The sequence below is a fragment of the Malaya genurostris genome, chromosome 3 (genome assembly GCF_030247185.1).
Source record: "Malaya genurostris strain Urasoe2022 chromosome 3, Malgen_1.1, whole genome shotgun sequence".
Lineage (NCBI taxonomy): Eukaryota > Metazoa > Arthropoda > Insecta > Diptera > Culicidae > Malaya > Malaya genurostris.
Window position 1 is genome coordinate 89,894,780 of NC_080572.1, and position 20,461 is coordinate 89,915,240.

General features: G+C 36.6%; 2 protein-coding genes across 11 annotated transcripts in view; one reads left to right on the top strand and one right to left on the bottom strand.

The window, feature by feature from the left end:
- LOC131438203 (uncharacterized) overlaps positions 1-20,461 on the top strand; it is a 193,665-nt gene that overhangs the window by 25,874 nt on the left and 147,330 nt on the right. For all 3 annotated transcript variants that reach the window (XM_058608059.1, XM_058608058.1, XM_058608060.1), the window contains exon 2: positions 1,079-1,733. In XM_058608059.1, the coding sequence (XP_058464042.1) occupies positions 1,584-1,733 (150 nt within the window). In that variant the 5' untranslated portion in view covers positions 1,079-1,583. The remainder of the gene's footprint in view (positions 1-1,078; positions 1,734-20,461) is intronic.
- Positions 14,578-20,461, bottom strand: part of LOC131438204 (phospholipase A1) — an 89,877-nt gene continuing 83,993 nt past the window's right edge. For all 8 annotated transcript variants that reach the window (XM_058608069.1, XM_058608063.1, XM_058608064.1 and 5 more), the window contains exon 6: positions 14,578-15,152. In XM_058608069.1, the coding sequence (XP_058464052.1) occupies positions 14,695-15,152 (458 nt within the window). In that variant the 3' untranslated portion in view covers positions 14,578-14,694. The remainder of the gene's footprint in view (positions 15,153-20,461) is intronic.

The window sequence follows — 20,461 nt, forward strand, 5'->3', positions numbered from 1 at the left end:
TATTTTTTCATCAACCGCAGTACCGTCTTTTACCAATATCACACACTAGTAGCACACATCCGTAACCGTTTTTTCTTCTTCCACGTTGCACATACCGGTGTTGTACATATTGTCATTCTATATGGCGGTTTGAAAACTTTGACACTCATCGCCCTGACTCTGCGGAGCCGGAAGTCGGATCCAGATGAAATTTCACAGCAGCTTTGAAAATAATATGAGCTTTTATTCATAACAACATTTGTGAAAATCGGTTCAAGCATCGCAGAGAAATCAAGTGAGTTCAATTTTTGAATCTAAATTTGTGAAAATCGGTTCTCTGAAATAAGTGAGTGCACATTTTTTCCATTCTTCTAGTGCATATCACCCTGTATCTCCGGAGCCGGGAGTCGGATCGGGATGAAATCCAATTGTAGGTTATGGGACCATGGGACCTTTCATTTGAATCATAGTTTGTGAAAATTGGTTATTTTTGTTACATACATACACACATACACACACAGACATTTGTTCAGTTCGTCGAGCTGAGTCGAATAGTATAGGGCATTCAACCCTCCGGGCTTCGGTGAAAAAGTCGGTTTTCAAAGTGATTGCATAGCCTTTATATATGAGAAAGGCAAAAATGAAACATCCTCAGATACCATTTTGTTCTCCCTTTTTGATCGGGTAGTGGTATGATCCTACTGATACTAAGTATCCTTCAATGGTCGGGGCTCGAATATACGATAATTGACTTATAATACCAGTGTCCTACGCATTAAACCGCCACACCGAGCGAAGACGAAACATATAAATAAAATCTGTAGGATGTCTCTTATGAATGCTCGAGGAATTTTCTGTTAGTGACGCCATCTGTCTGTCAAACAGGGGATCTATTGACCGACGTGTGTTAGGAGTGAAAAATCGTTTCAAAAAGGAGACATTTAAAACAATAACAACTTTGTCGTGAGCGAAATTAAAGTAATAATAAAACAAACGATATTTTTCTGCCAATTTGATCTGCTTACACACATTCTGTTAATCAAAGTTAGTACATGATAGATTCAATTCTTCTCTTATTTTATTGTTATTTTCAAACTAGGTACGCTGATCCGCAACTTACGATGAAAGCGCTTACATAACAAAAGTAAACGTCGCTAAAGCAGAAATTAGTTCTACTGAGCCTGAACGTGTCACAAGGAATCCAATCTTTTAGTGCACTGTGCTTCCATAGAAACGGCAAGCAGCCGATTTTGCCTCAACAAAAGTGTTATTTTGCTCATCAAGTCCATGTCAACGATCTTCCCTTCGAAAAGGAGTCTGGAAAAAGTAGTGGTCTAATGATAGAAACAAATATCGTAATTCTACTAGTTTCAGCTACATAATAAGTGAGTGAAACGGAAAATCCGAACACTGCATATCAGCAATAGTGTGAATCTCGTGTGTCTGCGTATCTCATCAGAAAATAAAGTGCTTAGAAGGATCGTAAAAAAAGTTATTCCAGTGGTAACCATAAAAAATTATCGAAGAAGAAAAATAAGTAATTCACTGTGTACGCACAGAAGAAAAAAAACGGAGCATTGCGATAATAATAGTGTCCCATTAGGATGCCATTCGGTCGGAAGTCGCCGCTGGAGGCACTGGCCATGCCCGGGGCCATTATCGCCTACAAGTACAGCCAATACCGGCAGCGTCGGCGCGAGGCTGCTAACCGACGAGTCACTGAACGGGAGCTGACGGCGTTGCACAACAAAATTGTAAGTTCAGTTTTTGGGTTGTTGCGTGAAATTGTTATTTTTAGTGTTATTTATTTATTTGTTGTTTTTTTTTGCGCTGAGGAATGTCATCCATATGGCACAGAACACCACCACAGCATATTCGTGAAGACGGTTTTCGTTGATCGATTTCCCAGCGGGCGGATTTCGGGTGTTATGTAAATGCTCGATAATTTCAGCATGGATTTCAATCGATGGAAGCACGTTGAGGTTTGCAAACTCGTCATGCTCGTTTCTCCTTCATTCTAATTGATTGTGATGGAGATGCCGGGTTTCTCATGTTACGTAAACTCTTTTCTACGTCGGACCCAAATTACAACAGCTCCAACTTCCAAACTTCAAACAGCATTTAATTTAATCTTATCCTTGAAATGTACTACCGCATGGATACTTGCCAAAAAGCGGATTTTCCTGGTACGAGCTTGAGTCTGTTAAGAAAAGTTCGCGCGACCTTGATGAAGGATTTTCGCTCCCTCTCCCGACGGTACACCGATTCTGTTGAAGGGCCTCACTGCGAAGCTAGAAACTCATCGTTATGAAATTATTGCTAGCCTTAATGGGCAGGTGAGCTGCGTGATTGTTGTTTCTATTTTAGGATATATTCAACTACGCACCAATCGGTATCGGGTCGCGCTCGGTCTACAGTGAAAGAAATTTAGCAAGTAGCAGTAGTCAAATGAATCCACTGAGATTTGGCAGTGAAACGCTCATTGTCATATTCGAATAATAACCCTGGTCGGTTCTGATCAAAACCTTGAGAACCGGGTCGTTTACGAAAATATTGAATAGGTACTTTGTTTCGATTTGACCTTGCGATAGCATATTGAACAATTTTCCGATGTTTGTGTCAGTTATTACCGAATCAAGATACAATTGCATTGTACATGGAAGCGATTTTACCAACTATGCTAACCCTTTTGTTTTGATAACCCATAAACAATTTTATGAGTGAACTTGTTTGGAGCTGATTTTTATTTCGGTCTTCCAAACAGCAGTGTTTTTCATTCATAAATTTGATCCTAAAAATCCTGCAAGCAAATACACTGTACGGAAGACCGTGGTAAATATGGACATGTTTTGGGAAATTTATAGTGTGTTTCCTGAGGAACAAAACTTGCATTTGAAGTAGGGTCGTATTGGTATTCAGAGAACGTGCAAAGAAATATGCACACCAATCGGAAAAACTTTTTTAAATTCCAGCATATCGGATGAAAGTATTAGGTAACAACATTTCAGACGCTAAATACATAGTTTGACTTTTGCTTTTACGTGGGACTTGGTTTGTATTTTCTATATAGGGGTGCAGTGGGTTTGAATATCTACAGCTAACAAAACTTTATACAGATTTTCGAAATCATTACACCGACGACACGACCAGACACTCCGAATAAAAATCTTCTTTCAAAGTGATCGTTCACGATTTACCGCCAGTTACCAAAATATGAGCGACCCCTTGTTATTGATGAAATTAATCTTCTCAAGCAACACTGTTTAAGTTGTTCGCAAGTTACTAAGGAGCTTGAGAATAAACAAACATTTTGAAAGCGCTCCAGATACGTATAAACAACACAAATTAAAAATGTGAAACAATTTGTATATAGTAGAAAATATTGATTAGTGTTTCAAGAATAGTTGTAATGACTCCAATAAGAAAACCCTATGAAGGTTGACTATAGTTCACTATATAGTTACAAAAATAAAGTTGCAAAATAATTTACACAATACAAGTAGGTTTAGAATTTTCCCTACACAAAAATCTCAGAATTGCGGAAGCAAATGATGTCTTCATGGTAATAACCAAATCATATATATAACAGGGCTGAAAAGTCACCACTTGTGGCTGAACACCCAATTTAAATCTTAATAATTTAATTTTAACTCATATTCCAATAAATAGTTATTTAAAAAAAAAAAAAAAAGTTGCAAAATAAATTTGTGTGTTTTAAAATGTCTCGTATAGGTCAGCTTCTTTATAAATTTTACGTGAACGACATTGACGGTATCAGTTACTGTACTCAAAGCTATTAATTTGCAAAATCCCTTGTAGTATAAATTGGATGATTTGTCCGTTTTGGATGTTCAGCAAGGTATCGAATTTTCTGCGGAGAAAACAGAGATGGTCGTCTTTTTAAAGAAGCATGATTACGCTCATCTTCAACTTCATATAGTATTCGTCCAGATTTTGACTTTCAAATACATCGGAATGTAAATCAATTCCAAATGAATCTCATAATGACTAGGCCCAGCAGATCATTTTTGTCCGGAATAATTAGTTGTAAATTTTGGCTTTCCTTAAAAAAAGTCGACTGCTTTTCTATTATTCATGAAAGATAAGGAATATTCAAGTACACGGAAAAGAAAAATAGCGTACCAAATGATTAGTTTGAGTAAACTCTATATTGTATCTTTTTCATTCTGCCATTTTGGTGCTTTTGGCTCAAACCTTTCTATAAGAATAAATTTCAAATCTGCTGTCAGGTCAGCTGCTCTCAGTGGTGCGGTTTCATGAGAATATTAAATACGATTCCGTCAATATCAGGTACCTATGTAATGAATTACATCTTTGTAATTTTTTACAATGCATTATTCTTTATTTGTAACTAACCTGATTCACCTTAAATTCAATGGGAGCCTCTATCGGCCATCTCATATTTTCAAAATCGGTTTATTGGCAAATTCTACCAGTGGCTTGGGTGGGCTTAGAGTAGGTAGTCCAAAACGGGTTCCATATTCACCGAGTAAGATAAGCGCTTGGCCCATGACTTCTCTTTAAAGTACCTCTGAAACACAATGAGGCTTGAGTCTTTGCAACTTACCTTAATATTCCACTATTCTTTGCAACCTTACTTAATATTCCACTCGATCTAGTGGGAATTAGTTTTGTTTACATTCCTTATGCTTTCCACACGCAGTAACCAAGGTAATAGTAACTGTTATTCGAAATCAATAGTTTTTCAACTTGTGTTGCCAGTTTCTAATTTTTTTAAAGCGATTTCATTTTGACATTATCAGTTATTGAGGGGTAGTTTCGAATAAATAACTTCACGTTATTCATAGGCTTTTCGCTCTTCAGTGCATTTAAGAAAACTTCATCACAAAACAAGAAATATTTTCAAACAGTTGGTATAATGCAAAAGAAAATCTGTATGAAAACGGTTGGGCTGTAGGAGTTTAACACCCAAGTAACAATTTTTGTTACGCTAGCTTGTTTGTGACTAGTTTGCAACCAGATATTTAAGTGATTGTTACTAACATCTAACCACTTGCATGACTCAAAAAGCGCAGTTTCTACTAGTTGTTAAGTCGGTTAAAAATATGTTGTCGTTACGTTGTAATGCCATAATGAAATAACTTATCTTTTCATAACATGAACTTGTTTTCAAGTAAACTAGTTGAAACTTAGTCACCATATAAATATAAATATATTAGTCACATTATAAACATTGAATGAATCCAGAATACTTTTCTATCATCAATAAAAAAGCAGAAGAGTACTTTAAGTCACAAACTTGATACAAGGTACAAATTTCACAACGATCCAAAAACTGTCGAGTGGAATTCAATTTTACTTTACTGTTTTTTATGCGCCTTCAATCAAAATCTGTTTATTAAGATATAAAAAATAAACAACAAAATAACCCTATGTTCAGAATGCTCAAAATTTTTCCAAGTAGAGTGATTTCTCATCATTTTAAATTCATATATCACGAGAACTATAATATTATCACAATCGTTGTTCAATCCCTATATTATTTTCTCCGTGTTTATGAGAGTGCATAGAACAAAAATGACTATTCTGCCTTTCACTATTTTCGGCAAAAAGTAGTTTTGAAAAAAGTAATATCCTGGTTTTATTTACGTTTCATACACCTCTTGAGACTCCATATTGTGTTCGCCATATTCAAGCTAACAAAGGTTGTTTTGTTTGCATTTTAGTTGTCATAACGTTGGGAAAACTTACCGATAACTATCTGAATTAATGAAAAAATTATATGTTATAATCTTATAATATTCAAGTTATTGCTATGTCAATTCATAGTAACGATTCACACATACGTTAACGTATTTATAATGGTTTCGCAACGGAAAATAAACCTTTTTTCAACTAGTAGCTTAAAACATAGCTGTGATTAAAGATATGTTAGAATCAAGTAACGATAACTTACAAATGATAGTTAGTTTAATGTTTACGTTATAAAGAAACACTACTGTCACCTTGTTTTAACCAGTATAACATAAAAAACATGTTCGTGCTCTTGTTGCAACACAATTGAATTAAGTGGTATCAAAACTAGTTATGGGTTGCTAATATTGAAGTCAAATATACCTATTTTCAACTAGTGACTAGAAGCATTGTTGTGATTAAAAATATGTTTGGATTAAGTAACGATAGCTTATAAATTATATTAAATTCAATATGACACAAAGATGTTATGATTGGAAACCTAAATAACTATTTCGTAACTAGTTATGTTATGATAAAACATTGCTGTCACCATGTTTTAACCAGTATAACATAAAACACATACTCGTGCTCTTGTTGCAACATAGTTTGGACTTTGTCGTATCAGAACTAGTTGCGGAATGCTACTTGGGCACCTTCCAATGCCTTACGGTACTGATTATAGTTTATAAAAAACAATTGTAATTGACTATGCACTCACTACCAGTTTTATGACAACTATAATAAGTGCCTCTTTTGACAAGTAATATAACAGATTTTAAAGCTTCTATAAAACCTTCTATCTAGATTGAAAACTGAACTAAAGCAACTTGGACTAGAATAAAACCATGCATACACCTTTAATATTGCTTTGAAACATTCTGTTTAAATCTTTATTGTCAGTTCAATTCTTTCATAAATCTAGTTTTGTGTGTATGCGTGATCAATGGATGACAGTTTCACTCAGAGTAAATCCATGACACATTTATTGTGGGCTGTTTGATTTATTACTTCTTAGGTTAGGTGTATTTTGCATTAAGAAAAATTTAATGGCCGCCATTCTGACGCTCTATATCGTAGCATTTATTGACATCAAAAAAACTTTGATTAACAAAAACGAGGAAACATAGTAGATTTTTAATGCATTTTCAGAACGTATCAACAAGTTTAGACGCAACTAAACATATTTATGCAAAAATGACGTTGAATCACAAATATTAATTTTTATTAATCATGGAGACATTAGCAAAAACCCCGCAAGGCGATAAGCTATTCACTGCCTCAAACTCGTAATTGAAATCTAAGATATTTTTATTGGTTGCATTCAAAACTGACATAACAAGCACATATTCAAGAAAAATATAATCAAAATGACAGTTTATTCATTGCAGAATTTATACCATCCAAAAAAAATTAATGTTGATCGTAAAGTTGGTTCCAAAATTTTCTAGATTTTAGAGGTTTAACGCAGGTTTATGCTGATTCTTCTCTTTGCCATCGATAAGGTGGAAATCGGACGATAATTGCAATATTTGATCATTGATATTTCCGGACTTAAAAAATAGACACTACACGAGCAATCATTAAACAGTTTGGATAAACATCAGTGTTCAAAATTTTGTTGAAAACTTGAGCCAAAATCAATGCTAAAGGCCTTGGATAGCTTTTCAGGAGTTTTACTGGAATATTATCATAAGTGTTACAATTAGTAGAACCTATTTCGTTAGTGTTGGTAATGATTTCGTTTGTAGAGGCTGGGCGAAGGAGAATTGAATTTGTTACATAGGTCACAGTATTGATCGGATTAATATCATTCGAATTCAAAATTGCATCTCCAGTGGTTGAAAAGTAAACGTTGAATGATTCACATATTTCTAAGTCACTGGCTGTCTGGTAATGACAATGAATGACATGTAGTTTTGAGTAGGTTTTTGTTATAACTTTTTGCTGGTTTTCTTTCTGAGTAATGTGTTTCAGTCGAAATCGAAATCGAAATTGAATATAATGGCTTTGTTTTGTAATCCAACGAATATTTAATTCACGGTTCATAATGGTAGCCATAAATAAAATAGTGAAGCGACGTCGAAACAAGGTGCAATTTTTTATAAAATTTACCAGTAAATTCATTCAGTATAAAGTACTTTAAACGTAATACATTTCGAATATCATATTAGTATTCATTAGTTAATCTAAACACTGAAATACATTTATTTTGTACATGATCTTATAACTATTTCAGGTTTGTTTGTATCAGTTCATCACTTTTATTTAATATAAGATAGCTGGCTATTGGTTAAACTCATGGAAGAGAAAACAGACTAACATAAAATAAAATTTAATTTGGAACTCCAATTGACTTAATGAAATAATAAAGAAGTTTCATGTAAGGAAGGTCACGACATGCAAGAATGTCGCGAACTGAGACATTAGATAGTCTACCTTGGGTACGCAAGGAATTTATTAGTTGAGATTAGAGATGTCGGAAATTTCGAATTACTCGATTATTTAATAATCGAGTATTATTTTGAAACAAATCGATTGAAATTTATTCGATTATCTGTGTTATTAATCGATTACTCGATTACTCATTCGATTATTACTATGGGAGTTCTTTATTTACTCGATTAGTTCAATAATCCGATATTAGTTTTAAGCTAATCGATTCAATATAACTCGATTATCTGGGTTATTAATCGATTACTCGATTAATCGATCGATATTACGACATCCCTAGTTGAGATCTGACATCACGATACTCCACGCATGTGCAAACAACATGGTCAATATCGCGGTAACCTTCGCCACAAGCACAATGATTAGTCTCGGAAAGTCCAATTCGAAGGAGATGTGCATCTAACGTGTAGTGATTGGACATGAGTCTGGACATCACACGAATGAAATCTCTACTCACGTCCAGTCTCCTGATCCATGCCTTTGTCGATATTTTAGGAATAGTTGAGTGCACCCACCGACCCAGATCATCTTTATTCCAAGAAGCTTGCCAACTGGCAAGTGTTCTTTGGCGAGACGCGCTATAGAATTCGTTGAAAGCAATCGGTCTCTCATAAATTTCACCCTCAATAGCACCACGTTTGGCTAAAATATCGGCTCTTTCATTGCCTGGAATGGAGCAATGAGCCGGGACCCAAACTATTGTGATTTGATAATTATTATTCAATATGTCGTTCAGGTATTGTTTTATTTTGCCCAAGAAAAACGGTTCATTTCTGCCAGCATCGTTTGAGCGAATGGCTTCAATTGCACTCAGACTATCTGTGAAGAGAAAATAATGGTTTGGAGATAATGTGACGATTAAACTCAAGCTATAATGAACTGCTGCTAACTCTGCTATATAAACAGATGCAGGTTCTTGAAGCTTAAATGAGACCGAAACATTATTGATGAATATAACAAACCCAGTAGCCTCTTCAATTCGTGATCCGTCCGTGTAAAATATTTTCTCAGAGTCAATATGCCTGAACTTACTTGTAAATATTTTTGGGACTTCCAACGAGCGTAGGTGTTCCGGGATTCCACGCACTTCGCGCTGTATGGATGTGTCGAAAAATAAAGTTGAGTCAGGGACATTCAGGAGGCTGACACAAACAGGAATATATCTTGAAGGGTTGATTTCCTGTGACATATGGTTAAAATATACTGTCATGAATCTTGTTTGAGATTGAAGCTCAACTAGCCTTTCGAAGTTATTAATAACCAGGGGATTCAGTACCTCACATCTTATTAGCAGTCGCGATGAAAGCTCCCAAAAACGATCTTTCAATGGAAGAACTCCCGCCAGAACTTCAAGACTCATTGTATGTGTCGAATGCATGCAGCCTAAAGCAATTCGCAAACAACGATACTGAATTCGCTCTAATTTGAGAATATGCGAGTTTGCAGCGGAACGAAAGCAAACGCATCCATATTCCATCACTGAAAGTATCGTTGTCTGATACATATTTATTAGATCTTCCGGATGAGCACCCCACCAAGATCCTGTTATTGTTCGAAGAAAATTTACTCTTTGTTGGCATTTTGTTATCAGAAACCTAATGTGTCCACCCACGTGAATTTGGAATCAAACCACACCCCAAGGTATTTGAAAGTCAAAACCTGTTGGATCATTCTTCCCATCATATGAAGCTGAAGTTGCTTTCTTAAAAAGACGATCAGCTCTGTTTTCTCCGCAAAGAATTCGATACCCAGATGAACAGCCCAAACGGACGAGTTATTTAAGGTATCTTGCAATGGTTTTTGCAGATCAATAGCTTTGGGTCCAGTAACTGAAACCATGCCATCATCTGCCAATTGTCTTAGTGTACATGGGGTTGCTAGACAGCTGTCAATGTCATTCACGTAAAAATTATAAAGGAGCGGACTGAGGCATGAGGCTTGCGGGAGATCCATGTAGCTAATTCTGAATGTTGCCAAATCGCCATGTGAAAAATGCATGCGTTTCTCTGACAAAAGGTTGTGCAAATAATTATTTATAACCGCTGGGAGTCCATGTTGGTGGAGCTTGTCTGAAAGAACATCAATGGAAACTGAATCAAATGCTCCTTTAATGTCTAAAAATACAGAGACCATTTGTACTTTTGAGCGAAGGCAATTTGGATGTTAGACGAAAGTAATGCAAGCAATCATTCGTCCCTTTATTTCTACGGAAACCAAACTGAGTATCTGACAACAAACCGTTCGTCTCGACCCAAGTGTCGAGACGTCGTAGAAGTATTTTTTCGAACAATTTTCTGATGCAGGACAACATCGCAATGGGTCTATATGAGTTGTGATTGGAAGCTGGTTTCCCCGGCTTTTGAATGGCGATAACTTTCACTTGTCTCCAGTCAGGTGAAACAATATTTTGCTCAAGAAACTTGTTAAACAATACCAACAAACGTCTTTTTGCGAGGTAGTGCAGAGTCTTCACCAAGTTGAATTTAATTCTGTCCAACCCTGGAGCGTTATTGTTACAAGACATGAGTGCTATAGAAAATTCCATCATTGAAAAGGGGCTACCAATGGAACCATTATTTGGAAAAGATTCCCTAATAATACTATGCGTAGGAACAGAATCTGGACAAACTTTCCTCGCAAAATCAAATATTCATCGGTTCGAGTATTCCTCACTCTCATTTCCTACGTTACGATTCCTCATTCGTCTGGCCGTATTCCAAAGATTGCTCATTGTGGTTTCTCTTGACAAACCTTCGACAAAATGTCTCCAAAAGCTACATTTCTTGGCCTGAAGTATGCTCTTGTACTTGGTTTCTGAAGTCAAGAATTTTTTTTAAATTCTGAGGAGTTCCTCCTCCTCGTTTTAAAAACGTCTTGAAAGCATTTTGTTTCGCGTGCTTAGCATCTGAGCACTCTTTGTCCCACCAAGGGTTTGGAGGCCTTCTGTTAGACGATGGACCAAAAAATCGTTTGGTTTGGGCTTGTTCTGCGGCCTCCAGAATCGATGTGCTGGTGTTTTGTTCAATTTGGTATAGCGTGCAGCGTTACCACATTTAAATCTATATTTTTCAGGAGAATAATCTGTAAATCTCTATCGGGGGATCGAGATTCTGTATTAAAAATCTGTATGTGAAAATGATAAATTAAAGCGCAACGAAATGAAAAAGTTACTAAATCGAATCTGAAAATGACAGTAACGTTTTGTTTAGAGATATCGAATTGTAATATAATTGGCAACCATTCCTTTTTACTATCCTACATTATGACCAAGGCCACCATCTTTCCAACTTATCAGAAGAAATGTTAGAAAAATTCTTATTAACTTGACATAACTGTTTACAAATGGAAATGGTTATGTTAGTTTATACCCCCTGAAAGTTTCTAATTTTATTCAAATTTGAAAAAAAATTCTTGACTGAATCTTCTAGTGATATTTTAGAAAATATAAATAATGTGGGAAAAGCATCATTACACCACTAGGTGGATTAAAAAAGGTTTTTATGTTATTTATACTAAAATCGAATGGAATTTATTAAACCTTTCTTTACGCGAAAAATTTAGAATAACGTGATGTTTTATTCAATTTAAGCGAAATTTAATTTACGCTCCTTCAACTTTGCGCTTAAATTGAGGTTTCAGTGTACAGTGTAAAATGTAAGTCTCAAAACATATTCAGATATTGTAGAATAACTGTAATTTTTTGCATGAAAGTTCGGATAACTCGGGCAGTATTCATAAAATCTTAAAAACAAAAACGTAAATACTTTTCAGAAAAACATCATCATTTTCAACCAGTTTCGGTCTAGTCATCTCTGAGAAAGCCTTTTAATTTTGCACATACATACATACATACACACACAGTCAATTGCTCAGTTCGTCGAGCTGAATCGATTGGTATATGGCACTAGGTCCACTGGGCATTGGAAAAGTTTTTTTCGGATTTATTCGTGAAAAATCGTAGTTTTGGTTTTGAACAATAACGAAAAATTGAAAAAAATTTAAAAAAAATCAAACTACAATGTTGCGTTCTAGAAAAGCATCTACTCTATCTATGCTGCTTTGATTTGTTAACTTCTGATTAGTCTGCGCTGAGATACAGTGGATACCGCAAATCATGATTTTTAAGAAGCCTAAAAAATACGCAGAAATAATCGCAATATTTTTCCACGAAATAAAAACAAAATGTTGTTCAAATCATGCTTGGTATTATGCAAAACGTTTGAGTTCATTTTGTAGAACGATAATTCTGAAGAAAAAAAAGGCAGGTGGGAAATGTCAGAGACATAACTGGATGTCGTGAATATGAAAACAACTGACACGTTCCTTAACACTTCCGAATATCAATTAGTTGATCAATTGTATGTATTATGCAAGCATTCCCCTTTTCCACATATTTTCGCAAAAACAAAGCAGGCTTCACTTGATCTCGATTACTGTGAATTTCACACAGTGAAAAGTGCACAAATCTAACTAACTGTTCTAGATTTGCACTAAACTGAGGATATTTTCCTTCGATTTGCGAACAACAAATCCTAATAGTTCCTTAGAAAGCTTTTAAAGCCATTAGAACGGCTGATTTTGTGTAATGCTCTCCACCGTTGCTTTTTCACCAATGCAAATGACTGGCAGCTGTGTCGTAATCGCTCTTGCCGGAAGCGAAACTAGCTTTGCAAACGACACAAAATACATCTGCTCGCAGTGGCGATAGAATTCAAACTGATCCAATTTTTGTTGAGAGGTTTGTTTTTACCTGATTCCGTTTGTAGCTTTTTCACTAATAGGCGGCTCATTCATTCCTGCCGGGATTCATTCCTGCCTTTCAGAAGGACAAAATTGTGGAACTCACTACGATATTAAACATTTTTTATTCACGCTTAAGTTAGATTATAGAAATTCTTTCACAGATCACTGAGCTATGAGCTTTTAAAATACGAGAAAGGCAAACGCGCCTTATGAATTATCCTCCTTGACACTCGTTTATACCAAACATTTCAGAGAAGTTTAATTTTGAATTATTTGAGATTATGTCACACAACTGAATATTTTATCATAAAATTGTGATCATATTTTCGATGGCATGTAGCAAAAATTAGGTTGATTCGTTAGATACAACAAGAGATATTCACGATCAAAAACTTATCACTCTCTCAGAGGGTAAATTTTGAAAAGGCACCCCATAGTAAAGTAAGTCGTATTCACGACAAAAAATTTCGTTAGTGCCACATTCCTGCCAGTGTTGAAACTAAGCTGTTCTCATTATATACCACTATCGTACATAGTACGCAAAATTTAGATTTAGTACGTAACTACGTTTAGTATTTTCATCGTTTATGCCATCTCTAAGGCATAAACTGTTTCACTAAACACAACAGAAATACAGGTCTCTATGCCACATAAATAAAAGATTTTGTTTTAAGCAATACAATCAGAAAATGCTTGCATTAGAGCAAAACGGTTTGTTATGGCTTGGATGTGTAGTGACCATGCAGTACTGGTGGAGAAGAAGGGTCAAAGGATTTCTTACCCCAATGCAACCGAAATGCTTTCAAAGACAGCCGACCAATTCAGTCCTGTTTTTATTTTTGGCACACATTCGAAAATTCTCCATCAACAAAGATTTATTGCCTGACCTAGACGGTATTCAAATTAAAGCGTACATTTAGGTATGGATGCCCAAAACCAAATTTTGATGCTGAACATGAGAATTCCCATCATAGACAATTGTGCCGAGACAGGGAAGCGGAGAATGTGACCTCTACTCAAGGGGATATTCAAACGAAATGGTCAATTGAACGTTATGCAAGTGGCATGTGATAGAATTTATTATGACATGCTTAAAAGACGAAATAAGAAATACACGTCAGAAGAGATTTCGTTCGGATTTAAGACTTTTACAGCACAACTCAACAATATTTTACCACGCACATTTCGAGAACCACGCGGTTTCCCAGCAAACATACTATACTAAGTACTGATATAAGGGGTATTGAAACGACAGTCCTTTTTCTCGCACATCGTTTGTTGTGGTTGGAAAAAAATACTAGGCGCGAAAACCACAACCCAAAATCCAGTGGTGAATTGGTTGCTATCAATAAATCATTTCAATAATGAAACCGATTCGCTTCCGAACAGGGGTTACCGTTTCGCCGAGGGTCGGTCGCATTGCGGAGCGCAATCAATACCCGTGGCACGTACATGGCCAAGGACTACTGGATTAAATTGTGGTACTATCTGCAATATTCACAATTTGCGTTTAAAATGCACAGGGTCGTCTCGAATCGACCGAGTTAAAAGATAGCCGTTTTCATTTCGACCGAATCCGAAGTATTATACTTGTTTTTTCGGGTGAATAATTCAGCACAATGAGTAGGGTAACCACAAGCCAGAGGGATTTTCTTTTCGTTTCTTATGCTGATTAAAACGGAACACTGTCACTGTATGTACAGATAAATTTAAAGATTCTACTTAGGCCTACAGCTAGTTATACTATCGCTAGAAGTTTGTACACTTGTGGAACACACGCACTTTTGAAATGCTGGAACTGGCTTAGTCCAACGGCAGATTCTTTCCGAAGGGCGGCTCCGGATTCGTGCTCAGATAGAACTTCCCTCGTAAGCTCTTGTCGATGTCCATTCCCATGTACACCTCCTTCGTCATCGTGCAATTGCTGCCGTCCACACCCGATGAGTCGTCGTCACTATTCTCGCACCGATCACACAGGAAGCTCCTGGGCCTGGACAGGGACTCGGCAAAGTATTGCCAAGCACGTGCGTGGCTGCAACCAATGATTACACCCAACCAACGGTTTTTCGAAAGCTCTTGCTGCGCACATCCCGGCTGAAGCGGAACTCCCCCGTTGGGATAGAAATCTACGTGACCCAGCGGCCACGGATAGCCCAGAAGTCCACCGTCGGTGTGAATAACGTCCACGAATTCGGCATCCTTGGGACTGAGCCTCTGCGAAGCTCGTTCGAACACGTACAGCGGAAAGGCCGGGTCCAGTCCTGAAAAAACGTGAAAATTGCATATGTTTTAGAACTGTGGTTCGTAACTGTCAGACTAATTAATTTATGCAATGCTGAAAATTTCCAATTTCAAATTTTAATTTAATAAACATTAATCAATTTGACATTCAACGTTATGCCCACGAAGGTGGGTTGCTACTTATGATTCAAGTTCCGTTGTATTAGTATGTAAAAACAGACTTCCACAGAATAATTAGTTGAAAGGTCTGTACAAGAATAGCTTAGTTGGTATGACATCTTCTCGGTAAGGAAAAGGTTGCAGGAGGATCCTGCCTCTGGTGCAAATTTTTATGTTTTCGCAATTTCATTCATTTATCTTCCCTCTTGCTACGTTTATGTCTATTTTGTTGATTGATACCCACATGAGCTAAATTCGGTTATACCGATCTTCGATTTCCGGTCCCGAGAGCCCCGGAAGGAATGAATGAAGCCCTAAAAATAAAAATTAAATAGAATTCATGTGAAGAAAAACAAAATACATTGGTGCTCTAATCCGTTTTGTTAACCCAAAATTGTACATCGGAAATTCTTCCTGATACATAACGGATTAAATAATTCTGTTATGGAAGAGTACTCTCTGGATTGAATTTTCTAGATGGTAAATGCTTATTGACCTCACACTAAACATAAAGCACAAAGCACTTGCTTTGGTGTATAAACCATGTAATTTTTTTTGGGTTAAGTACTTTCCCGTGAACTGAGCGCAAATCACAAATTAAATAATGTTGTTTCACTTTATCATTTCGATGTAGTACTACGTCTTTGTTCTCTATATTGGAGTGCGCATTCAAAACTCGGAAAATAAAAGCGTACAAACAGTGGACAGGTGTTGATAATCTTTAGCTCAATCAATTTTGAACAGATTTCCGATATTATTACACCTGTTTCTATTTCTACGCGTCGATTAGATTCAGAGATGCCAGATTTGCAGATTTGTCTGTAAATCTGTAGAACTCGTACATAGTGCTGCAGACATTTTTTGTTGTGCAGACTTTTGCAGACTTTTGAAAATCGAGATTTTCGTCGAAATTTACAGTTTTTTGAAAATGTCACGACCTTTTTGCCTTTCTCTATACACAGATAAAAATATTTTGTGAATTTACATCTATTTTCATGCACATATTTGGAGCAGGGAATTGAACATAAAATGACTTTACAATTATGTACGTGTCAATATAATTTAATCGCAAAATAAGCGTTAATTGAAAGATACAGTTATATTAATTGAAAATTCAATGCAATCCAATTTAGTTTTGCACCGATGAAGGTTTTCAATCAAAATTTCGATTCAACCCATGTCTATTCCATGTTACTAGTGATTTACATCTCGTGTAAATTTCATTATTTCTTTCTGTGTAGAAAGGTATTAGAATTGCTGGAAAACCCGACTTTCGAACGGAGCCTCGGAGACCCGTGTGTGTGTGTGTGTGTGTGTGTGTGTGTGTGTGTGTGTGTGTGTGTGTGTGTGTGTGTGTTTGTGTGTGTGTTTGTGTGTTTGTGTGTGTGTGTGTGTGTGTGTGTGTGTGTGTGTGTGTGTGTGTGTGTGTGTGTGTGTGTGTGTGTGTGTGTGTGTGTGTGTTTGTGTGTGTGTGTGTGTGTGGGTGGGTGCGTGTGTGTGTAATATATTTGAACGCGCTCAATTTTCTCTGAGATGGCTGAACCTATTTTAACAAACTTGGGCTTCTTTGAAAGCTACTGTTGGGCCATTGATCAAGTTCAAATATCAAACGACTGTGACTTTTGGTTCCGGAGATATGATTGTATAATTGACGTAACCGACAAAACGCGTTTTTTTGTCACTCTAATGTATACAATGGTGCCAATATTTTGGGATCACCTCTAATATAGTCAAGCGCTATTGTTCAAAAGTTTAAGTACCTCGAAAAAAGTCCCCATGCAAAATTTGAGCTAAATTTGGCATAGGGGTGCTACCCAGCGGTTAAGGTTTGAAAATTTTCGATTTTGAAAAGTACACGAGATTTCCGAAATGAAAATTTTTTTTTGATGTCAAACGTCTTGAAATTGTATGAAACGTCGAGATTTAGTATCATCTCAAGATTATTTTTTTTCGAAAATATCGGCTTTTACCCCCAAATAGATTTCAGACAAGTGTTTCTTTAAATGTTTTTAAAAAAACTCGATGACTTAGGGATAATTGTCAAACTCAGGAAATTATAATGTGAAACATCGATAAAAAGTTGCGCTCTACTGAAACATGAATAACTTTTTTTTAAAGAAACTCTGAAGAAAGCTAAAGCTAAAGTAACTGTTCAGTCAGTCACGTCGAATGACATTGACAGACTGCCTAAAATCTTCGTCAACTGTAATCTGTACTGTGAAATCAGGCCATTGATCAAGTTCGAAGCTCAAATGATTGCGTCTTTGGGTTCCGAAGATATGATGGTATAATATTCATGAATTTTGTATAGGACCACAAGACCTTTCATTTGAAGCTAAGTTTGTGAAAATCGCTTTAGCCATCTCTGAGAAAAGTTAGTGTAAAAAACGTTACATACACACATACGCTAATACACACACATACAAACACAAACATTTTGCGTACTCGACGAACTGAGTCGAATGGTATATGACACTCGGCCCTCCGGGCCTCGGTTCATAAGCCGGTTTTCACAGTGATTGCATAACCTTTCTATATGAGAAAGGCAAAAAACAAAGAGAGTACTGACAATAAAGTTTATTATTCTTTGCTAAAAGTCATCGGACTAGAAACTTAATGGAGCAATTGAAGATATTTCAATATTTATACTGTTCGATCGTTATTTAGTCATATCGTAATCAAGCAGTGACAAGAGAAATTGAGACAATATCAATAGCATCGGCAATCAATGAGCGTCCTCACGAGTGAAATATCGAGAAAATTTTAGGTTTGACATACCGGCTCTCAGACACTCAATACATGGTAATTTTAAAAGCCTGGTTGGCAGCTGTTAAGTGACTTAAACTATTAAATCTTTATCGTACAACGTTGCACGATAATCACAGATATCAGCTCTGTTCCGAACTCGACAATCGGGTTTGAGCGTGTGATAGCAGGTTTGTATGGATGCTGTCAGAGAGAGCGCGTTGGAGCATCGAATTCGTTCTGACAGGTTTGCTTTGTTCTAATGTAATTTGCTCACACGGGCGTCATTTTTTTTTTTTCATAAATACGTTTATTTCTTAAGGCAGTTTACATAAGTTTTTCTTCGCCGTAGCATCACTTTTACATAATATTCTTATCCTAATTTAATTCTAACATAGTCACAACGTTTTGCATTTATTAAAACATATTCTCTTATTACTTAAATATCATCTTAGGTAACTCGTCATTAATTATGAAATCTACTCGGAAATATTATTTGAACCAAACGATTAACTTCTATAAATTATAAAATAAGCTGTTATTTTCAGACATTTTGTTAATAATTTCATAAACTGTTTCGAGTTTGTTTGTATCGTTACATTATTTTTATTCTAATTTAGCTATTGGTTGAACTCATGGACGCAGCTGGGATCAGAACTATGTCTTGAAAGGGGCCTTTATTAAATTGAAACTCCAGTTTTCTTTATGAAATGATAAATAAGTTTCATGTATGAAAGGTCACGACAAGCAAGAATGTCTCGAACTGGGATATTGGATAGTCTACCTTGGGTACGCAAAGAATTTATTAGTTGAGATCTGACATCACGATACTCCACGCATGTCCAAACGACATGATCAATATCTCGATAACCTTCGCCACAAGCACAATGATTAGTCTCGGAGAGCCCAATTCGAAGGAGATGTGCATCTAACGTGTAGTGATTGGACATGAGTCTAGACATCACACGAATGAAATCTCTACTCACATCCAGTCCCCTGAACCATGCCTTTGTCGATATTTTCGGAATAATTGAGTGCATCCACCGACCCAGATCATCTTTATCCCAAGAAGCTTGCCAGCTGGCAAGTGTTCTTTGGCGAGACGAGCTATAGAATTCGTTGAAAGCAATTGGTCTCTCATAAATTTCACCCTCAATAGCACCACGTTTGGCTAAAATATCGGCTCTTTCATTGCCAGGAATGGAGCAATGAGCCGGGACCCAGACTATAGTGATTAGATAATTATTGTTCAATATGTCGTTCAGGCACTGTTTTATTTTGCCCAGGAAAAACGGTTCAGTCTTGCCAGTCATGTTTGAGCGAATGGCTTCAATTGCACTCAGACTATCTGTGAAGAGGAAATAATGGTTTGGAATTAATGTGACGATTACACTCAAACTATAATGAACTGCTGCTAGCTCTGCTATATAAACAGATGCAGGTTCTTGAAGCCTAAATGAGGCCGAAACATTATTGTTGAACATACCAAACCCTGTCGCTTCTTCAATTCGCGATCCGTCCGTGTAAAACATTTTCTCAGAGTCAATATGCCTGAACTTACTTGAAAATATTTTTGGGATTTCCGTCGAACGTAGATGATCCGGGATTCCACGCACTTCGCGCTGCATGGATGTATCGAAAAATAAAGTTGAGTCAGGGACATTTAGGAGGCTGACACGGATAGGAATATATCTTGAAGGGTTGATTTCCTGTGACATATGGTTAAAATATACTGTCATGAATTTTGTTTGAGATCGAAGCTCGACTAGTCGTTCGAAATTATTAATTACCATGGGATTCAGCACCTCACATCTTATTAGCAGGCGTGATGAAAGCTCCCAAAATCGATCTTTTAATGGAAGAACTCCCGCCAGAACTTCAAGACTCATTGTATGTGTCGAATGCATGCACCCTAAAGCAATTCGCAAACAACGATACTGAATTCGCTCCAGTTTGATAATATGAGAGTTTACAGCGGAACGAAAGCAAACGCATCCATATTCCATCACTGAAAGTATCGTTGTCTGATACAATTTTATTAGATCTTCCGGATGAGCACCCCACCAAGATCCTGTTATTGTTCGAAGAAAATTTACTCTTTGTTGGCATTTTGTTATCAGAAACCTAATGTGTCCTCCCCACGTGCATTTGGAATCGAACCACACCCCGAGGTATTTAAAAGTTAAAACCTGTTGGATCATTCTTCCCATCATATGGAGCTGAAGCTGCGCGGGATCATGCTTTCTTGAAAAGACGACTAACTCTGTTTTCTCCGCAGAGAATTCGATACCAAGATGAACAGCCCAATCGGACAAGTTATCTAAGGTATCTTGCAATGGTTTATGCAGATCAATAGCTTTGGGTCCAGTAACTGAAACCACGCCATCATCTGCCAATTGTCTTAGTGTACATGGGGTTACTAGAC